Source organism: Hyla sarda, chromosome 1 (genome assembly GCF_029499605.1).
Source record: "Hyla sarda isolate aHylSar1 chromosome 1, aHylSar1.hap1, whole genome shotgun sequence".
Classification (NCBI taxonomy): Eukaryota; Metazoa; Chordata; class Amphibia; order Anura; family Hylidae; genus Hyla; species Hyla sarda.
This window is the reverse complement of record NC_079189.1, coordinates 157,056,456-157,078,620: the sequence shown is the minus strand read 5'-3', so window position 1 is coordinate 157,078,620 and position 22,165 is coordinate 157,056,456. Positions and strand designations below refer to the sequence as shown.

The 22,165-nt window shown below is 40.4% G+C and overlaps 1 protein-coding gene across 2 annotated transcripts in view; it reads right to left on the bottom strand.

Annotated features, from left to right (window-relative positions):
- Positions 1-1,611: 1,611 nt before the first annotated feature.
- MAML3 (mastermind like transcriptional coactivator 3) overlaps positions 1,612-22,165 on the bottom strand; it is a 390,381-nt gene continuing 369,827 nt past the window's right edge. Inside the window, exons 3-5 of one of the 2 annotated variants that reach the window (XM_056563018.1) lie at positions 13,294-13,521; positions 10,379-10,460; positions 1,612-3,312 (exon numbers count right to left, since the gene is read on the bottom strand). In XM_056563018.1, the coding sequence (XP_056418993.1) occupies positions 2,333-3,312; positions 10,379-10,460; positions 13,294-13,521 (1,290 nt within the window). In that variant the 3' untranslated portion in view covers positions 1,612-2,332. Of the gene's footprint in view, positions 3,313-10,378; positions 10,464-13,293; positions 13,522-22,165 lie in introns of both variants that reach the window. The other variant, XM_056563011.1, reaches the window with a different exon arrangement.

Here is a 22,165-nt window from a genome sequence, read left to right as displayed (position 1 = left end):
ACTGCGCTCCTAGTGCCGGACACTCCAATCATGGCATGCAAGCGTATACACAACTGCCTGCACAGACTACAGGACAACACCATGTGCCACCAACCCATCTAAGGTGAGGTATCCAGCAGTATGGCAATCCCTCTTTAGTGCAAGGAGAATTTGTGGTTAAAGGGGTATTCCGGGCAAAATTATTTTATCCCCTATGAAAAGGATAGGGGATAAGATGTCTGATCGCAGGGGGCCCGCTGCTGAGACCCCCCGCGATCTCCCTGCAGCACCCGCATTCTATGCTGGGATTGCTTCTCTAGTTTCCGAAACCTCCGGGTTTTCGGGACTGGGGATGTGACGTCACGCCACGCCCCCTCCATTCATGTCTATGGGAGGGGACGTGACGTCGTCACGCCCCCTCCCATAGACATGAATAGAGGGGACGTGGCGTGGCGTCACGTCCCCAGTCCCAGAAACATGGAGGTGTCCGAAACTGGAGATTCAGCACCCGCATTCTATGGGTGATCACGGGGGGTCTCAGCAGCGGGCCCCCCGCGATCAGACATCTTATCCCCTATCCTTTGGATAGGGGATTAAAATAATTTTGCCCGGAATACCCCTTTAAAGGTTTGTTGTAGAATAAAGGACGCTGTGCTTGAATAAAGCATAAACAGCCGGGACTTCAACACTAAAATTAGGTGTCTAAATATCGCTATTATCACAATTGTTTTCTAGTCAACTTGTTTAAGTTGGTAAAACTCTTTAGAACCTGGCAGTGTTCCTAGAAATTAGAGACAGTTGGCAACCAGCAAAAGATGAGCCAATAGGAAAATGCAGTTGCAGATACAAAAGTGTAGCAGGTGCAGTTCCTTTGGTAATAAGAGAATGGCAACGTGAGCAATATTCACTGTAATTATGTCAGAGGAGTGCCATTTTGCCACCCACCAGCTGCAAGACGGGCATCATACAACTGTCCACCTTGTTCCTGTTCATAAGACTCCCACTATTCAAAACCACGATGGTATCAAAAACAACTTTATTCTTAGACTATACATATTAAAATATCAACATTCATCATTGCCTGTATTACAGCTATGTCTTATGAGCATTTCAAGCACCCAGATGTTTAGAGACCCTGTGCTTAATATTGGTCAAACTAAGGGCAATAATTGCATGAACCCCCCCAAAAAAACATAGAGGCCATAAAGTATAAATCAGAAACAGTATGGGGTAAAAGGAAACCAAAATCCAGTCTTTTATTCTAGTTAAAACACTACACCAAAGTCATTGTCATTGCCACGATTGTTGTTTTGGCACAGAACTGTCTTATCTCTTGTAGCAGCAGTGGACGCATACGCTGTGTTACCACAAAACATATGTATGTTTGTATACAGTGATTCTCAAGAGTGGACGTCTACATTCTACTGAAATGACCCGTTTTTTTTTTTTTTTCTTTTTCTCCATTTTATTTATATTGCAATTGAAGCTCCAAAAATGCAAGAAGCAATAATGAAGGAATACATTTACAAAAGAGAATTTATAGTTGCTGGAAAGACGGGAAACTGCTGTGCAGATCAGACCTGTATATAGGACTGTATCCATCTATGTGTACTTTAATACTTATCTGTGACCTATAAAGGTATGGCTGTTTCTTACTTGTATCCAAAATATGATCTAGCTGTTAGTCTTTCTTTTTTAAATACCATACATATAGCTTCCATTTCATATAGCAATGACCATTTGCTTAAAATCTTGTGCAATCAATGCATTGTAGTTATCGCTATAATTTACTTAGACTTTATTTATAGTGATCCTTTCATTAATGTAAGGGTAAGCCATATTTGAATCTACCTTGTCGTGTTTCCAGAAGTACCGCTGTGACACTTGTAACAGCTTCCTCCCCATTCTTTGTTTAAAACATTATGGTTGATGGCTAAGCCTGTTAGCCAAAAGTATCAGCAACATCAAATAAATTATTTTACTCCATATCGAAGCATCTTTTCTCGCTTGATATAAACATATTTCAATTTCTTGTATCATTCTGCAGATCTTTTGCCCCTTTTGTCTTTTGGCTCGTGAAGCCATGACGCCGATAATGAACTTTTACAGTAGAGCTGACCAAACACTTTCAGCTCTAGTCAACATCTACTTTCTGAGGCTACAGACTGAGAGACAAGCAACCTCCTCTTCTGAACCCTCATTTTAAAACATGCGATGCTGCCGTCACCTCAAAAGGGACCTTACTACCCAACATTCTGTAACTGCCTGCAGTTGAGCTCCTCTATACAGAACAGACATGGACAGGCGTACTGTCATTTTCCATTTAGCCCAGCACAATTCTTTCATTTTATTGTTAAGACTGATTTCCAAACAATTCGTCAAGTTCTTGCATCCATTCATCTCCAGGTCCTCTGCCCATAATGGAGTCTACTAAGTCTGTACCATCTGCTAGACCTGAAAAGGGACCAGCGCTTGCATCAGTATAACCGTATGACATGTCCTGACCAGGATTCCTGTCATAACCCTGGTTCTGGTTAGTCTGAGGAAAGGTTCCACCAGGTAATTGCTGTGTTTGAGCCTGATTAAAACTGGCCATACTGGGCACACCAGGGTTCATGCCAGGTAACATCTGTCTGGGTTGACCAGCACCTTGCTGTCCAGGCAATGTCTGCATCATTTGCCTACTCATTGCTGGGTTTAGGGCTCTTACTGTTCCCGTACTATCAACAACACTTTGACCGAGTCCTTGCTGAAAATGTTGTTTGCTTATTCTTGACTGCCCAGATTGCAATGGATAACCTGACCCATTGTTGTAAGCCCCCATTTCCCCACTAGTTCTCATTCCTTGTAATCCACGTTGGGGCCAGTTTGGAGCACCCTGGGGTATGGATGTCATCATGTTTTGCAGTCTAGGGGCCTGTACTCTGGTCATTGGTTGACCTACAGGCCCTTTCATTTGCTGATGTTGTTGAGGCATCACAGAGTTTACAAGCATATTCTGACTAAATCCACCAACCATTCCCATGGCTTGACCAGAATTCGGTTGCCGTGGGCCTTGCACAGCACTGTGGGCCATGTTTATGCTGTTTTGGTTTGGGTGCTGCATCATTTGGTTTAGTCCTGTGTTTATGCTGTACATGCCTGGCTGTCCCGATGATGTGTTGCTGTATGGAGCCATACCCATTTCTGGCTGCAAAGGTCCTGTAGGCATTGTGCCTGGATTTTGTGATGGACCCATAGAGAGCATACCGGTATTCTGTGCCATCATTCGGGATGCTCGCATATTCTGAAGCGCCGCTTGGTTTCTTGCAACTGCAATATCCTGTGGAGAACCTGCAAGGAAAGAGAGATCATGAAAATAAGTCTGACTGGTAGATATTCAAATTACATTGAAAATTAATAATATTATAAATCTAAACTAGGAAACTTTAAGCTACATCATATCTACACTTACAGTATAGGAGTAAAATCGTTAGTTTTTTTTAGACATGCCTCATTATTTTCTGATGTATAGGAACGTGAAATGCAGAATCTGAATGTACACATTGACCCTGATTTACTAAGAGTGCAGTTTTCTTTCTAGGTCTTAATTCCCTACAAGTATTTTTACCACAGTATTTACTAATGTTTCCCTACGTTTTGCACTTTTCCCGATGTTTTGCTTCTTTTTTTTAATTTATTTTACATGCTCTGAGCTGTAGGGTTTTCCAGAGCTCAAATCCACCACATTTTGTGTGGAAGAATTGGTAAATATGTTGGGATTTTTTAGAAAATGTCTGGAAAAATGCCCCTTTTCAATGGCCACACCCCTTCCCCTGGTGGTTTTGGGTCTTCTAAATTAAATGGAGAGTTGGTGTGGTTTATTGAAATTCTAGCCCAAATTTTGGCACAGAAACAATTTGTAACTCAACGCGCCAAATTCTGGTGCACAACCTGACAAAACAGGTTGGGTTTACAATAGTAAATCAGGGCCAATGTATGTGATCTTCATACTTATTGCACAGTCATTCTCATTTTAGTGATAAGACCTTATATACACTAAAACCATAGTCTTTTATCTGAGCCTTCCTACATTAGGGCAATGAATCCATATTTCTTTTCAGTGACTCCATCACATCTTAATTTCGGGGATGACACCATATCCCGATTTCTTTTACATCTGGATCTTATCTGGTAATCTTCACAATTGTAAGTGAAAAGGATAGCCCGATCAATACCACATCTGATTTCAGGTCAGTTCTTTAGTAAATTAAGAATTGTTCTGCTGCACATTCAGGACTATTGAAATGTCATTCTTTAGCTACTGATCAATGTTCTATCAATAAAACTATCAGGAAGAATACACTGAATCGTGAATAACAATGGGGCTATTTACCAGAAGTACAAGATGTGTGTGGTGGAAAAAAGGTAAAAATCAATATAAATATCAAAATTGCATTCTGTACTCGGGTTATGGTCTGTAGTCAAACATGTTTAACCTTGTTCAATAAAGTAAGTTAAAAGCCACTTTCCAGAGGCTCAGTTGCAAGAATCATGGAATGCATTAAAACTATCGTTGTTTCATATTTTCTATACATATCCAGAACGATAACTAAATATTATAACATATGCAGCCAGGATGTTGAATGTTCTACTGACTACCCAATACAGTACCTAGCATGGATTATGTTTTACACAGCCAAGGACATCTAATCCACCTGATTCACAATCACATAAATAGTCGCCTTGAACTTATTGTATGAAGGACATAATGGGAAACTTAACCAAACCCATTAAAATGTATGAACTCTGTCAATAAATCTGCTTCTCTTATATTTTTATGTATAAAACACCTATGCACGAGTTCTTGTTATGGCAGAGCAGAAAAGAAATTCACCACACAATAGGCTCTTGTGTCTTATTATGCTTCTCTTTGTGCTTTTGGTCTATATATTCATCATATATTGAGGGCTCCACTGCAGGTGACCCGGGTATATCAGGGTAAAAGTCTTTTCCATACACAGATTGCATGTAGTGCTGGTTCAAGAATATACCCCTTGTTAATGCAAATAAAAAAATCTGTATAAAACATTGTTATACATAACATTAGCAATGAGTACGAACATTGTTTTGAGATCATTTTGCTAATTTTCAGTTATTAATTTTAATTATGTAAACTGAAAGATCACTATATTAAAAATAGCTATTGTGGCTAATAAGCAACCCCATGTAGTGGCCATGTGATGACTGTCTCTCAGATAATGTGTTGACTTCTTCTCTGCACAGCAAAAGGCAACATTTGTTACTCATGGATATATATGGTGATTTAAGAGTATTTGACCATGGGCAGAGGGCCCGAGGTGCAATGGCAGTATTTTTAAAAAGCCACACTTGTTGGGTGGTTGTGAACCATACTGTACCAAGTATAGATAAACTGTGGACAGACATCAATCAGGAGATCACACAGCAGCAAGCCAAATGTGGTTGATCCAAAAGGCATTGGGTGTTTAGTTTGGTATCTCATGTTGCATACCTTGTATTGACTGGGGTTCAACAACGAAGATCTACAAGAGTGCTCTTGACACCCCTGCATAATTGAACACAAAGCCTTGCATAGGCCAAAGAAAAAAGTCAATGAACCTTGAACACATGGCAGTAGATAATCTGGAAAGCCATATAGATGGTCAGGTCCCCATCTGGCGTATACAGCATGCAGCCGTATGGCCACTGTTGGGATTCAACAGTCACGGTCTAGGGGAGTCACGGTCTAGGGGGATCTTTCAAAAAGGGCAATGCTTTAAGTCATCGGGTTTCAATTATGAAGGTGTGGTTGAGGAACACGACTATGAATTCTCCACACTGCCTTGGCTCCCAAATTCATTGGACTGTAACCCCATTGGACATATTTGGAAGTTGCTAATATGGGCAGGGAGATCTGCTCCCTCTCCTCCAAAATATGTGCACCAACTGAAGGAACTGCTGCATCAGGCGTACGGAGTGTGTTTAGCACCTTGTGGCATCTGCATCCCTGATGCCTGTAAACCACGACTGACCGAAAAGGTAGACCGACCCATTATTGAATAAGTATACCTAATGCAGTGATCAGTGTATTTATATGTACACACTGGCTTAATGTCTTCCATTATACACAGTCCATGGATTATATAATAAATCCATTAGAAACTATCTTTTTCCTCATTGATTTATAATATCAGATGTCAACATAGATGTATGGCTAAAAATGGTACAAAAAGTATCAGTAGCTCCCATGCGCTGTGCCAGATAAGAAGAACCAGTATTATAAATGGCACATAGTGGTTGGAGGGGTCCTACTACAGATGTTACAATGGGATCCAGGATCCTGTATTATGCCTCAAGTACAGGGTGCCTGTGTTTTGATTCAGGGACAGGGTACCACTCATTCTGAAATAAACTGGCACATGTGTGTTTCGAGTCTATCACCAATTAAAACTGCAGAAACATAATTATTTTTACCATCTCCCTGTTGTAGCAAAGTATTACACCGTGCACACTCCACTGCAGGAATACAGGAACGAGCGAACAGAGGAGATGTCAGGCAGAAGAGCAGGGTGATTGAAGCCTCTGTCTTGGTGTCTCTGTGTGGCATAAAGATATAGGCAGAGCAGCAGGCTTTATCATGACATGATGAATTATTATTATCCAGTGACTGGAAAGGCCTGATCTATGCAGTAATCCCAACGGCAGCTAAGAGGTCAGGAGCATCAATCTTGGCTTTACTATTTCCAGATTGCAGAATCTGTGTTACATGCAGCCAGGATAACTTACACGGGGAGCAGACACAGGTGTCATTGCTCCTGTAATGCCATATCTCTGAAGCCATTGTGGAGATAACAGGCCTTCATCAATACTGCAGGCTTTTGTTTTATTTGCTAACCATTTTTTTTCAGCAGAGGAACAATTCGGTTTAGCCTACACTTTATCTTGGCTGAGATACATAGTTGACCTGAGGAGCACAAGACTTGCCTCTGACTAAATCTGTGTTTGCCTCCATAAATACTCCAATAAGCTAAACAGTTTATTCACTCAATACAGTAGACTTATGGACAGACATATGTTACAATTCTCTATAAGGTTCATTACAGGTTGTATGTTTTGAATTTCTAAATTGTCATTCATTTGAATTAGTTGAGTTGTCCAAAAACTACAGCATAAAACCAACAGACAAGAAGAAGTAAAAAAGGATTGCTACATTTAGAACATGCAGCAATGGCTAAATATATAGTGAATATTCATAAGTATGATCTACAAATACACAACAATTACTTTCTTACACAGATCTCAACTGGATAAGTGAAGTATTAACTGCCATTAAAGGGGTACTCCGCCCCCTAGACATCTTATCTGCTATCCTTTGGATAGGGGATAAGATGTCTGATCTCTGCTGGGGCACCTTAGTCCTCTGGTGCACAAAGTGAACCCCACTCCGTGCCGGATTACAGGTGACCACAGCCGGCAAGCCCCCTCTATTTATATTTATGGGAGGAGGTGTGACAGCTATGTACTAGTCATCACATCCCCTCCCATAGACATGAATAGAGAGGGCTTGGTGTGATGTCACAAACACGGAAGTTCCAAGCTTCAGTGTTCAGAACGTCACGGCGCCAGCCCGGAGATCGTAGGGAGGCCAAGCGCCGGGGCCCCCAGCGATCAGACATCTTACCCCCTATCCTTTGCATAGGGGATATGAAGTCTAGGGTGAAGTAGGGGTGCTTACTCAATAAGAGGTGTGGCTTGGCAGAAAAGGGGAGAGGATTGCATGACTCTGTCGAACAAAAACCATGGTGTAATATTTTTGTGTAAAGTAAGTCAACAAATAGTTGGTCTCAACTTTGACTAGACAGTCTATATATGAGCTAGATTTATGGGCCCACCTGAGAACATAATCATGAGGGCCCCCTCCATCAATACAGATCATGTCATATCAACATATCCACATGTTGCTATACACAAGACATATCAGCAATAAGGAGTATTATAATATTTTTTTTTTTTATCAATTATTCTATAGGAAATAGACCCTAGTGACAAGAATGTAAAATAGCATGAGCAACTGTGATAAATAGGATGCATTTGAAGACTGTCTAGTCTAAGTTTATAGTGTGCCTTATACAGTATTAGTAAATAGGCCAAACTGCAAGTATTGCAGCATCTTATTCAGTATCAGGACACATGATGTGGTCATTATAAACACAACAGCATTATTATACAAACATGGGGCATCGTAGCAGAAATAGATAAAAATTACTGGTCAGATAACTCTTATGAGCCAGTAACACAACACCATAAAAACTTCCAAAGAGATAGTGTATGCCAATTAATGCTTTACGTGATGCTTTCTTGGGGGCATTCAAAATTATGTAGCTAAGGATTTCAGCACGCCATGGTCACTAAAGACCACAATCCAACTGCAGAAATTGCATTCAGAATGTGTTAGAAACATTTTCAAAGCATTACTATCATTATAAAAAACATTTTGCATGTTGTAGGGACATGTCAAAAGTTATGATCGGTTGGCAGTCTCACTGACCCCCACTGATCACGGGATATAGCCAAATGTGTAACGTGCTTCACTCCGTGCTGGCGTAGCAGCGGAACACTGATGTCATCAGTTTCTTTACTTCTGCTCCTGTGCAGTGTTTTTGTTTTCAAATGGCATTAGCATGAATGCGTACCATAACATGGTGAGTCCTGCTACACTCCCAGTATGTTTATTTATGTATATATATATATATATATATATATATATATATATGTGTGTATGTATATATGCAGTTCACTTTTGCTCTTTTGAATAAGATTTATTGTACATCATAGTTATTTATTAGATCAGGAAGAATATTGGCTGACATTTATCAGTCTTTAGACTGTTTTTTGTGTCTAGAAAAGGCGCAAAAAAAAGGTGCAAGCAGGGTTTATTTGTGCCTTTTGGTTTACACATTTCTGCTGATTTTGAGTTGCAATCCACTGATTTTGGCAATACACATGATATAAAAGGTTTTTATGAACTGCGCCTTTTTGTGAAAAGGTGCAAAAAAGGCGCAAAGCCACTGAAAAGTCTCTAAAACTACACAAGCCCAGATTTGGCTTAGCTTTTTGATGTATGTGAAGAGAGAAATTTCAGAAAATGTGACCTACACAAAATGTATCAAATGCTCTGTGACCATTTAATAAATCTGGTGCTCCTACACATTACCAGCACACAAAAAAAGGTGTAGAGAAATGCTTCACTTACACCTACAATGATAAATGCTTCACTTACACCTACAATGATAAATGCTTCACTTACACCTACAATGATAAATGCTTCACTTACACCTACAATGATAAATGCTTCACTTACACCTACAATGATAAATGCTTCACTTACACCTACAATGATAAATGACGGTCAATGAATATGCTTTTATGCACTGGCACTTTATGTGGGGAATTTGTACACTGTAATGACAATGTATATCATGAGTGTTTATACACTTTTTTGTATTAAATTTGTAACCACACCTCAATCAATGTCATTGATTGATGTCCTTATTTAATGAGTATTATACCACTGTATCAATATGCTTGAGAAAGACTTCATTGTGAAGTGGAAAGGTTGCATGTCTATGTATTGGATGGGTGAATAAACACTTTATTTTACTACAAAATTGATTTGAGTGCCGTCTTCCACTTTCATCTGTTTGGGTTATTACGGCCGTAGTCAGTCCCTAAGGACTAAGCACCCTGGGACTTTTTTGCTGTATGCTCCAGAGGAAGTTGTGCAGTTCTTTCCAGTCACACCAGTGCTCTCTGCTGCCACCAATGTCCGTAGCAGGAACTGTCCAGAGTAGGAGCAAATCCCATAGTAAACCTCTCCTACTCTGGACAGTTCATGGCACGGACATAGTTGTCAGCAGAGAGCACTGTGGTCAGACTGCAAAGAACTGCACAACTTCATCTGGAGCATACAAGAGCTAATAAGTACTAGAAGGATTAGGATTTTTAAAACAAATCAATTTACAAATCTGTATAACTTTCTGGCACCAGTTGACATTACATTTTTTATCCTCTGGAGTACGCCTTGAATGTCCAGATGACTTTCTGCTAAAAGAAAATGCTACAGTTGCAGTGTCTGCACATTTAGATTAAATTGAAAGGGGCCAGAAAAGATAAAAAACTGTACATGCCAATGCAATGTGGGGAAAAAAACTCAATCATTGCTTCATATTTTTGCAAATTAGAACAATATTTAGTGCAAAATACGTGTATGCTACCATTAGGTTATGTGGCCATTGACCAGTGAAGAAAGATAGTTAGTAAAAAGTGACGTACACTTGTGAACTGAATTTTTAGGTGAGCTTTTTATGTACGGTGTTGGATGTATGATATACACTCTCACCTTGAAAAGGATTGACTTGCTGGACTCCATAAGGATTCCTCTGCTGCTGGAGATGCTGTCTGTTCATGTGCGGTTGTTGTAACTGCTGTGGAGATAAGAGGAAGAGGTTAAAAGAAAATACATATAGCTGTGTACATAGCATAAGTAAAGAATCATTCAGTGCTATTCTAGGTGGTACAACCTCTTAGTAAGTGGATAAAGTGAAACGTCCATAAGAATGTTAAAGCCTATTGTTCATAGTTTAGGCTTTAAATTATAATTAAGCACATACATAAACAGTGAAGTGTATACAAATATATATAGTCATGCAGAATGGTTAAAGACAGCAGAAGGAATGTGTACATAGGAAGAACACACAAACCTCATACATATGCTGCTTTCAGTGAATCTCTATGAATGTAAATCCCTATGGTAAACTGCATTATTGTTAAGCCTTTATTTAAATGGGCACTGTCAGATACAAAAACTTTTGATATGTTGTAAAGCATGCAAAACCAACATGTTTTACAATTGCTTTCATTAGAAAATTTTCAGTATTTCATACTGAAAAAGCCAGTCAAACAACTAACCCCCCCCCGCTTGCTTGGACACATACTAGTCCTGCTGTGTCCATGAGTCATCACCTATGTCATGGACACACTTCCTTGATTGACAGCTGGTAGCGCAGGGTTCATAGCTGGAGGAAAAATCCTCCCACTGTCAGCTTGTGTCCCGCTACTGTCAGTGAGGACAAGCTGGGAGTTTTAGTGTTGCTAATGCTAGGGGAGATGTGAGCAGACAACATACTGAGGGAGGGGGCGGAGACCTGCACAGGCCACACCCCCTCCCTTTGAGAGGAATTCAGACTAGTGAGCTAAATTAAAAGTGTAATAAAAAAAATAAAATAAAGGTGCTAGACACATAAAAATTAGATGTACATGGTGACGATTAGGTACTGAGTGATATATTAAAAAAAATGTTTTTTTTGTTGGATCTGACGGGAACGCTTTAAGTATTTTGTGCTCTGTCTATGGGAGCCTACAGATCAAGGACCACCTAAATCGTGTTGGAGCAGAACCAGCAATGCCAGATAAGGCAGCTTCCTCATGAAGTATTCTGTCTGATCTGTGAAGACATTTGCCCATTTTCTGTCCTGCACTTATTTCTGATGTAAAGTTGCTGACATTGTTAATTTTCATGATACAACAAGACAAATACAGAGCCTACAAAGTGGACACTAGGACTGTTTAATGCCTTGGCTAGCTAGACCAGCAGGAAGGCTCTCTAAATATTTACGAACTTAGGCTACCAGGACTGCTAATATTTACTCATTCACTTTTGTAGTCCAGCAGGAATGTAGGGAACAGTAGACCTCTCTCTGTTAGCCATTCCGCATGTCTTCTTCCACAAGCTCTTCTCATTTGTTCGGGTCTATGTGCCCTTACTTCTTCAGCTCATTTTGGTGCACATTTTGTAACTAATTGTTCATGGGATTGCTTTTCAGTTCAAGGCATTGTTAGATGTTCGCATTTCAAGAGATGGAATAACAAGATCCATTTTACAATATGTTGGTTCTCAAAGAGAGATGCTGTGCGCATGCGCACAAATATGACACGCGGAGGCAGATGTTGCATAAAACTTTTGCAAATCCCTGTATTGTAAAAGGGACTTAAACTGCATGGCTCCTTTGGCCATACTCACTACGTACTATCTAGAACACATAAAGGGGTTAGTCATCCCCTTCTGCTTAAAGGGGTACGCCTCTGCCCTGCCATCCGGAGCTTCGCTCGCAGCGTCCGGAAGTTTATTACTCCGAATGCTGTGTGCGGGCTTCCGTGTTCGAGGCCGCCCCCTCGTGACATCACGCCCGCCCCCTCAACGAAAGTCTATGGGAAGGGGGCGCGACCGCTGTCACACCCCCTTCCCATAGACTTTCGTTGAGGGTGCGGGCGTGACGTGACGAGGGGGCGGGCATGACGTGACGAGGGGGCGGGCGTGACATTCTGAGGTGGCGGCCTTGAACACGGAAGCACGCACACAGCGTTCGGAGTAATAAACTTCCGGATGCTGCGAAGTTTACGGCAGCGGAGTTCCCCTTTAACTGATTTTAGCCAAATTCAATAAGGTTGTTTATCCACCGCTTATATGATTTAGCATATTAAATTTGAGACAAATTTATCAAGGTGTTTTCAAGTTATCACAGACAATACACACAGACAAAATCACTTTGTTTGGTCAGTTAACCTGGAATTCAACCTGGAAAACCAAGCTATTAACTCCTAATTTCCATCATTTTAGAGGTCATCAAAGTATCCAGGTGGCACAATGGCGGTGAAAAAATATTGTATATTTGCTTTTGGCTACTTGGCTCCTGTTCCTTCTACATAAAATGTTCTTAAAATAAGGGCCCAGTCATTCAGCTAGAAGTTCTAAATAGATCTGCGAACATCTGTATAAAATGCAAGTAGTAAAACTGTTACTTATACACATAGCACTTGAGGACATGCACCAAACTAAACACGGCTGCTAGGGGGCACTGTTGTTTCATAGAAAAACATAGGCATGATTTCATCTAACTAAAAAGTTGTCAGCTTTTCGTATTTCTTTTTTTTTTTTTTTGATAGCTTGGCAGATACAAATAATATGTTTTCTATCCTGGAAAAAAAATGTATTTACCAGTATTGAAAAGGATGAGATTCATACACAGATTCATTTTCTAAAATATTTTCCTTGAGGAGTGGAGGCTTGCAGTGTAGGTGAACTCTTCTCCATTTCTACAGTATAGCATATCACATACCATGCAATGAAACGGTGTTTAATAGCTTGACACAAAGCTGAAAGAAATATGGATGGCTTCATAACTCCTATGACTCCTACGATGACTGTTGTGCCTATTATACATATATACTGTAGGTAAGAAGCCAAGGATACTTCACCTGCTCAGCTAGGATCTGCTGTTGTTGCTGTCTCTGCTCCCTGAGAAACTGCTGCTTTTGTTGCTCCATAGCATGTAGCTGAGCCCGTTGCTCTATAAGCATCTGCTTCATCATTGCAGCTTGAGGCTGACTAGGCATGAAGCCCGGAGCCCCTGGGTTCCCACCTGCTCCAGGCACAGACTGTTGCATGGGTCCGGCAGGTCTTGACATACCAACCGTATTCTGATCCTGGACCAAACAAGAAATATCTTTTTAATAATTTGGTTAAATGGAACACTGTATGCACTGATACTATCAACAGTAATCAACCAGTAATATCCATCTATCATTACATATACATTTACAAGTACAAGTATAAAAGTTGCAATGCCAACATTGAACTCCCAGTTTAAAGGAGTACTCTAGTGCAGAGTATTCCTGCTCCGTCCTGCCCGGGCTGCAAAATAAATGAAAATGACCCATCACTCACCTCCCTGGGTTCCTGCGGAGTGCCACTACAGCTGATCGGTCCTCCGGTCCATCCTCTTCATACTTCCGGGTGTAACGAAGCGTCACATGGCGCTCAGCCTATCGCCGGCCGAGGCAGAACATCGTGGCGGCCGGCGATAGGCTGAGCGCCATGTGACGCTTCGTTACACACGGAAGTATGAAGGAGATGCACCGGAGGACCGATCAGCTGTAGCGGCGCTCCGCGGGAACCCAGGGAGGTAAGAGATGGTTCATTTTCATTTACTTTGCAGCCCGGGAAGGACGGAGCAGGAATACCCTGCACTAGAGTACTCCTTTAATATCCTGGTAAGAAAAATTCTTATAGCTTTAACCCTAAACAGAAAAAATAATTCCTGGAGTGCAGGATGGCTCACATAAGGCATATTTTCCCAGTCAACATACAAGAGGTAGTTGAAGTCATTTTCAATCACTTTATTAAAAGACGCACAGATATATATTAATATATATAATTAATTTATAATAAAGATATATAATAAAGACAAAAAAAATCTGTTCCTTCTCCTCACTTTTCATAATACCTCATTGTACAGGTATGTGTACCTTATTGAAGAAAGAAAGTACGGGGGCTCCAGCACTTCGTTGCAAGCAGCTTTATTGGAGATACATCACACGATAAAAACGACAGTCAGTTAGACATGTTTCGAGCGCTTGCGCTCGAAACATGTCTGACTGACTGTCGTTTTAATGGTGTGATGTATCTTCAATAAAGCTGCTTGCAACGAAGTGCTGGACCCTCCGTACTTTCTTTCTTCAATATTGGATGCCTTGCCGGGTACCGGTCCGAGCACCGTACATCAGGGAAGGTGAGCTGGATCACTCACTTATGTGTACCTTATGTAGCTTAACCTCCCCAGGAGAAAGATACTGCCATGCTGCTCCCTTGGTGTGCCGATATTAATAATTTTTATCTCATAACTTTTTTTGCCACTTTAATGGACAGACAAAGGAAGTGTATTGGGAAGTTCTCAGATTTGTTATCCGATGACAATATACTGTATGTCCATTTAATCGTACAGAAGTGAAACATTTTGGAGTAGTTTTCTGACAGGCATATTTCACAAGTTATTGGACAACATATAAATGGATATAACCTAATAACATTTAGATGAGCTATCTTATAAAGAATGACAGCTCAGGTCCAGTTTTTTAGCTGTTAAGTAGTATTACATCATCCATATGCCCTGTAAAACATCCCCCATTATGAAGCATAAATGATGAAAATTAACTGATGCTTATAGGAAGTACTGTATGCTTGCTTGAGTAACATTGCTTCCAATCCTCGAAAAATTGAGACAGAAAAGAGCTGCATCTTCCTTCTAACCTTAGATAACGCCTTGAAAGGTCATTGGGGAGGTATGTATCAATAATGGTGTTGCAATGTATGATTTTATGTTTTTTTTTTTACGTCAAATGGAGCGAAGTTGCCCCAAGATTATCAATTGTCGAAGTTTGTAATTTTGCCACAAATGTAGCCCTACAAAAGGCACAGAATCCTGCCCCAGAATTACAGGCAAAAAATTCGGGCTGTGTGGCAGCAGCTGAAAAGTGTTAAATCTGACCTTTGAATTTTGCCAGGTTCACAAAGGTAAATCTTACACATCTAGGTCCTTTTTGTACGTTTAAAAATGTATATAAAAAATCACAGTTATGTGATGTTCCTAAAGTATATATATATAAAAATATATCTATATCTATACATATATATATATATAGATATCTATATATATCTATATCTATCTATCTATCTATCTATCTATATATATATATATATATATATATAATGTGTAAAACATTTACTTTAAACTAAAAAAAAAAATGTCTTTGTGGTCTTTGTGTAACTGCTACATTATAATTTTTGGAGGAAACACAAAATATTTTAAAGGGGTTATCCAGGAAAAAACTTTTATATATATATATATATATATATATATATATATATATATATATCAACTGGCTCCAGAAAGTTAAACAGATTTGTAAATGACTTCTATTAAAAAATCTTAATCCTTTCAGTACTTTTGAGCTTCTGAAGTTAAGGTTGTTCTTTTCTGTCTAAGTGCTCTCTGATGACACGTGTCCCGGGAATCGCCCAGTTTAGAAGCAAATCCCCATAGCAAACCTCTTCTAAACTGGGCATTTCCCGAGATGCGTGTCATCAGAGAGCACTTAGACCGAAAAGAACAACCTTAACTTCAGAAGCTCATAAGTACTGAAAGGATTAAGATTTTTTAATAGAAGTAATTTACAAATCTGTTTAACTTTCTGGAGCCAGTTCATATATATATATATCTAAAAAAAAAAGTTTTTTCCTGGAATACCCCTTTAATGCAAACAAACATTAGGAACACACTTTGGTTGGTCAGTGTTGGAATGTTCTACCTTCTATTGTTGTAGCTACTTTCATTTTTTTTCTTGGTGTAAGTTTGCGACCTAACGAACATGATTGCGCCAAAATTTGCGCCCAAACAAAAAGTCGCAATGAACAAATTCCAAACCAAGGTAGGATTACAACTAAAATCTCGACTTACACCGTCAAATCAGTGATAATGTTCTATACCATTTGGCACAACAATTTGTCGCAAAAAGTAACATATAAAGAAAATAGCCACAAAACACAGTCAAAAAAACTGTGTAAAAGCCTTCATACATACCTTTCATTGTCCCATTAAATAAAATGTGATCATCAATAGTAAAATATGTTCTCCGCTGCTCATTTTCTCTTATGCTGTAAACATTCTATTTAGTTTTTTTTATCTGTTTCTGCAACAACTGGGTGACAACCAACTTAGATGGCATTATCTCTTCCACTTTGGGCATCCTTTCCAGACTCCTGTATAAGCGGTCATCCTGGTCACATGTACTGCACTATAATTAAAGGGGTACTCCGGCACTAAGACATCTTATCCCCTATCCAAAGGATAGAGGATAAGATGGCTGATCGCGGGGGTCCCGCCACTGGGGACCCCCGTGATCTTCCAAGCCGCACCCCGTTAGAATCAGCCCCCGGAGCGTGTTCGCTCCCGGTCTGATTACTAGCGATCACGGGGACGGAGCATAGTGACGTCACGGCTCCGCCCTGTGTGACTTCACGCTTCGCCCCTTCAATGCAAGCCTATGGAGGGGGCGTGACAGCTGTCACGCCCCCTCCATAGGCTTGCATTGAGGGGGCAGGGCGTGATGTCATATGGAGCGGAGCCATGACGTCACTATGCTCCGTCCCCATGATTGCTAGTAGTCAGATTCTAACGGGGTGCGGCATGGAAGAAAAAGGGGGGTCCCCAGCAGCGGGACCCCCGCGATCAGGCATCTTATCCCCTATCCTTTGGATAGGGGATAAGATGTCTTAAAGCCGGAGTACCCTTTTAAACAGGTTTGCCATTCAGAATACTAGGAATTCTGTGTGACAACATGAGGGATCTATAATGGTGGCCACAAAGGTAGTCAACCTGCTTTAGCTTTTTTTTGAGGTAGCAGAAATCAGTCTCATCCCTAGTCTTTTTTATCGCTCCCAAAATGGCAAGCAAGTATATATTTATTTTGGTATTGTCTATGCAATCTGCCAGAACATTGTATAATTTTCTGCATATTTTCCCTTGCGATTTGGACAAATGATCTTTAGAAAATAATATCATACAATAGTATTTACTACAAGTTTTTTTTTTTTTAACATCTTCATTGAACTTTGTCAGATCGAGTCAGGATTATTCAAGGAAAGCCTATTATGTGCAATATAATAGCTGCGATTTTCTTGCATTAAAACTTCAGTTACTGTTAATTTGCTCAACAACCAACTTGAAATTAGTTCCAGTATAACAAAGGATTGTAATGTGAAATGGTGAATTAAAGAGACCTTTGTCTCGCCGTATTAATACATTTTTATCAGCCATGGAGACAGCCTGTCATTTAAAGACTGCTTATCTTTAATTTCCCAAGGGCACAACATTGACACTATATTATGATTTTTAATCTAGCAGCTACTAGCTCTTCTATAGAGCTGGTCTCCCGGTTTACACGTCTACAATTTCACCAGTCTTAGGACATCTAATATAAAGGTGACACCCCTCCCATCCAACTCAGAGCTCATAACCACATGCTAAATGCCCCCTCTGAACCAGTAATGAAGTGCTCCTCCCAAGGAGGTTTAACAGCGTCTAAGGAAGGCAATCTCCATTCCCTGAGCCTCATCAGACTCGCAGGACTGCATGTGTCATCCAGGCACTGATGTAGCCAAGTGATCCTCGGGGCGGGTGATGGATATATGAAAGGCTGCTAAGAATACAGACGTGCGTCACTCCCCCTGCTATCTAGCACTCACAATATGGTAGTGCAACGTTTTAGATGGGATTTATGCTACATTAGGTCAATATGAACTGAATGACTTCAGCTTTTACACAGTCCTCAGCATCTGCTCTGAGCTACAGCAGTGTGCTATCTATCATTCATAGCAAATCTGAACATTACCATACGCCTAGTCATTCTGTCTTCCTTCAAAAACAAAGGTCAAAATTGCTAAAGGTTCTACCACCCGCTACTTAATTCATAGACGCATTCATGCAAAGAAGTACATCTAAAAGAAAAAACACTAAGGGGGAGATTTATCAAACCCTGTGCAGAGAAAGAGTTGCCCAGTTGCCCATAGCAACCAATCAGATCGCTTCTTTCATTTCTAACAAGGCCCCTGCAAAATGAAAGAAGCGATCTGATTGGATGCTATGGGCAACTGAGCAACATTTCCTTTGCACAGATTTTAATAAATCTCCCCTTAAATGTTTTACAAATTGAAAAAGAAATGTGCAAACACACTGGCCCTCATTTTGTCAGGTTGTTTTGTCAGGTTGTGCGGCAGATTCTGTCGCATTGCGCCAGAAATTCTGTCTACGCCAGATTTAGCGCCAGAAGTTGTGCCAGAATTGAAAAAAACCCGACTAACTCTCCATTTTGCTAAGAAAACCCGAAAAAGGGGCATGGCTGCTGGGGAAAGGGGCGTGTTCTCGACATTTTCACAAAAACCCAACATATATACTAAGGTTTCCACATAAAATGTGGTGGATTTGAGCTGAGGAAAACCCTACAGATCAGAGCATGTGTCAAAAAAAAGCTAAGTGTAGGGAAAGTGGAAAATGTAAGGAAACCTTAGTAAATACCGTGGAAAATAAATTGCAGGGAATTAAAACCCACAAAGAAACCTACACAACACTCTTAGTAAATGAGGGCCATTATGTCTCAAATCTTAAATGTATCTATCTATCTATCTGGTATCTAATCTATCTACCAATCTAATTTTCTATCTACAAGAAAAAAGTTCCAGCAGCACTCCAGGATAAGTGTGAAAATGTTAACAGTATTTCACTTATCCTGGAGTGCTGCTGGAACTTTGTTACTACTGCCTGAGATCTGGGCTTACATCCAACATGCACCCGCTATCATCACCTTTGAGGTTGTGCTGATTTCAATCCTCCATTGTTCTAGTTTCTTCGATATCTATCTCTCGATCTCATATCTATTTGTCTATGACCATGTTGTCTTCTCCCATACTCCAGGAAAAATTACATCCAAATTGAGAAAAAATACTGTCATTTTTATACAGCTACAGTGCATTTGAGAATTGTTTTAGACCTTCACTTTATTCACATTTTGTTTTCGTTATGGATTTGTGCTGGAAAAAAACAAGTTCCCACCATCATTCTGCACACAATACCCCATAATGACAATGTGAAAACAGAATGTTAGTAATCTTTGCTAATTAATTTAAAAGGGAAACTAAAATATTGCATTGACAAGTATTCAGACCCTTTACTCAGTACTTAGTTAAATCCCCTTTGGCAGCGATTACCGCCTTAAGTCTTGGGTATGCTGCCACAAGGTTTGCATACCTAGATTTTGGGGATTTTTTACCATTCTTTTCGGCAGATCATCTCAAGCTCTGTCGGATTGGATGAGGACCATTGGTGGAAGCTATTTTCAGGTCTCTACAGAGATGTTTGATTGGGTTCAAGTCAGGGCTCTGGCTTGACCACTGAGGACATTCACTGAGTTGTCCCTAAGCCACTGCTATGTTGTCTTGACTGTTTTGTTAGAGTCATTGTCTTGATGGAAGGTGAACCTTCAGCCTAGTCTGATATCCAGACCACTTTGAATCAGGTTTTCATGAGGAAGATCTGTGCAATTTGCTCCATACAACTTTTCCTTAACCCTGATCAGCCTCCCTGTAACAGCCAACCAACCAAGCCGAGCCCCACTGCATGATGCTGCTGCCATCACCATGCTTTTCTGTAGGGATGTGGATTATGGCAGGTGATGACCAGTGCCTGACTTCCTCCAGACATGATGCTTAGACCTGAGGCCAAAAACTTCAATCCTGGTTTCATCAGGCCTGAAAGTCCTTTAGGTGTTCTTTTTCCCCCCCTGCAATGTCCAGCCAGCTTTTATGTGTCTTTTACTTTGATGAGGTTTCTTTTTGGCCACTCTGCCATCAAGCCCAGATTGCGGAGGAGTGCTGCAGTGAAGGGTGACCTTCTGGAGGTTTTTCTCATCTGCTGCAGTGAAGGGTGACCTTCTGGAGGTTTTTCTCATCTGCTGCAGCGCTGGGTGACCATCTGGAGTTTTTTCTCATCTTCACACAGAATCTTGTAAGCTCAGCCATGGTAACCATTGGGTTCTTGGTCATCTCTTTTACCATCCTCCAATTACTTTGTTTGGTTGGGCAGCCACTTCTTGGAAGAGTTCCGGTTGTTGCGAACTTCTTCCATTTAATGTGGTATTGAGTGCAGAATGATGGGGAAGACATTTATATATTTTTTTAATTTTACTTTAGCATAAGGTCACAACATAAAATGTGAAAAAAGTAAAAGGGTCTGAAAACTGTTTGTATCCATTGTATATGTTAATGTAGCATTTTCCTAATGTAACATCTATCATAACTGAATATCAGTGTAGCATTTACATAACTGTTGTGGTAAACCGTTAACATTGTTTTGTACAAAGGAGTAGAAAAAAATAAACATTCTCCTTAAAAAACTGTTCCATGGCCAAAATAGTATTTGCTTAAATGAAGTCTACAGGATTTATGTGTGCTGCTAAGAGCGAATGGCCTGTAAAAGTCCAGTTTTTAGCACTGTACGTGAAGCTTGTCTCAAAACTGGCAGTGCCGCCACTTCCTGTATATTAGAGGAAACTTCCTATAGAGACCACATGACCAACCACTTATTGAATAATCCATGTGCGGTTCATGCCCTCTGGAACACAGGTAGTATTTACCACTACTCCATGGAGGTGAAGACTGGGCATCATTTAATTTAGTGCGTAAGGATTTATTATAATAGGACATGGCATTCCAGCATGCACTAGTGAAGAAAAATATCATTTTATCCACAAAATACAATGGGGGACATTTATCAAGCTTTATACACTGCATTACATGTCATTTTGTACACACTTGGGTACACACTTTTGTGTTCTTACTTTGCAGCAGTAAGACATTTATGGAGTGTGACTTTTCCTAAAAAGTAGCAGATTTGTCGCATAGCCTTCAATTACACCACAAACATACACCAGCCCAGACCTGGCTTATAAAAATTGGCTGTAGACAGCAGTTTTAAAAAGGTGCATGTGTGGAAAAGGAGTCATACAAAGTTGGATTCTGAAGTGACGTTTCACAAAAATGTGTACTAGCCCCATCAGGGGCCCTGCACCATTTAATACATTTAATGCATGTACACTCCATCTACACCATCAAAACCTGTGTATAATATCAGGGCACCTACACTAACTTTGATAAATGGCCCCCATTGGGTTTAATTCTGTTTATGAAAGGAATGTATGCATCCTATTGGCTCTAGGCTTCAGTGAACATGGCGACATAAGTGTTGTTAACTTTCTTGGGTTGTGGGGGTCCTGGAAGTAGTGTTCCTGTTCCTACTACCCTATTCGGAGAGTGAAGCTTATTCATATCCTGAGTTCTGTCAAATTTTAGCTTGGAAGCATGGAGTAAAAGATCTCCTAGTCAGTTTTTGCTTATTGTACACCTAATATGAATTGTGTTATATGATTCCTTTATTCGCCTGGGCCAGGCTCACCGTCACTGTTGCATTCCGAGGCTTGAGCTTCATACTTCGCTCCAGCAGATGGTGTTATCAGTCTAATCCTGAGTGTCGTTCTCCTCTCTGGGTGATTGCTGCTCTCTCTATGCCCCCACCCTGCATCAAAATCACCACCTTTTTCATTCCCTCCCCCATACTTGCAGATGGCTTAATCGTGACTACAGTTCTCCCCACCCCTCCAGCCCCCACAGTACGTCTAGGATAATGCTGCTAACATACAACTAAGCAGTCAAGTGTGACAGCATAGAGCAGGTAGCCTGGCA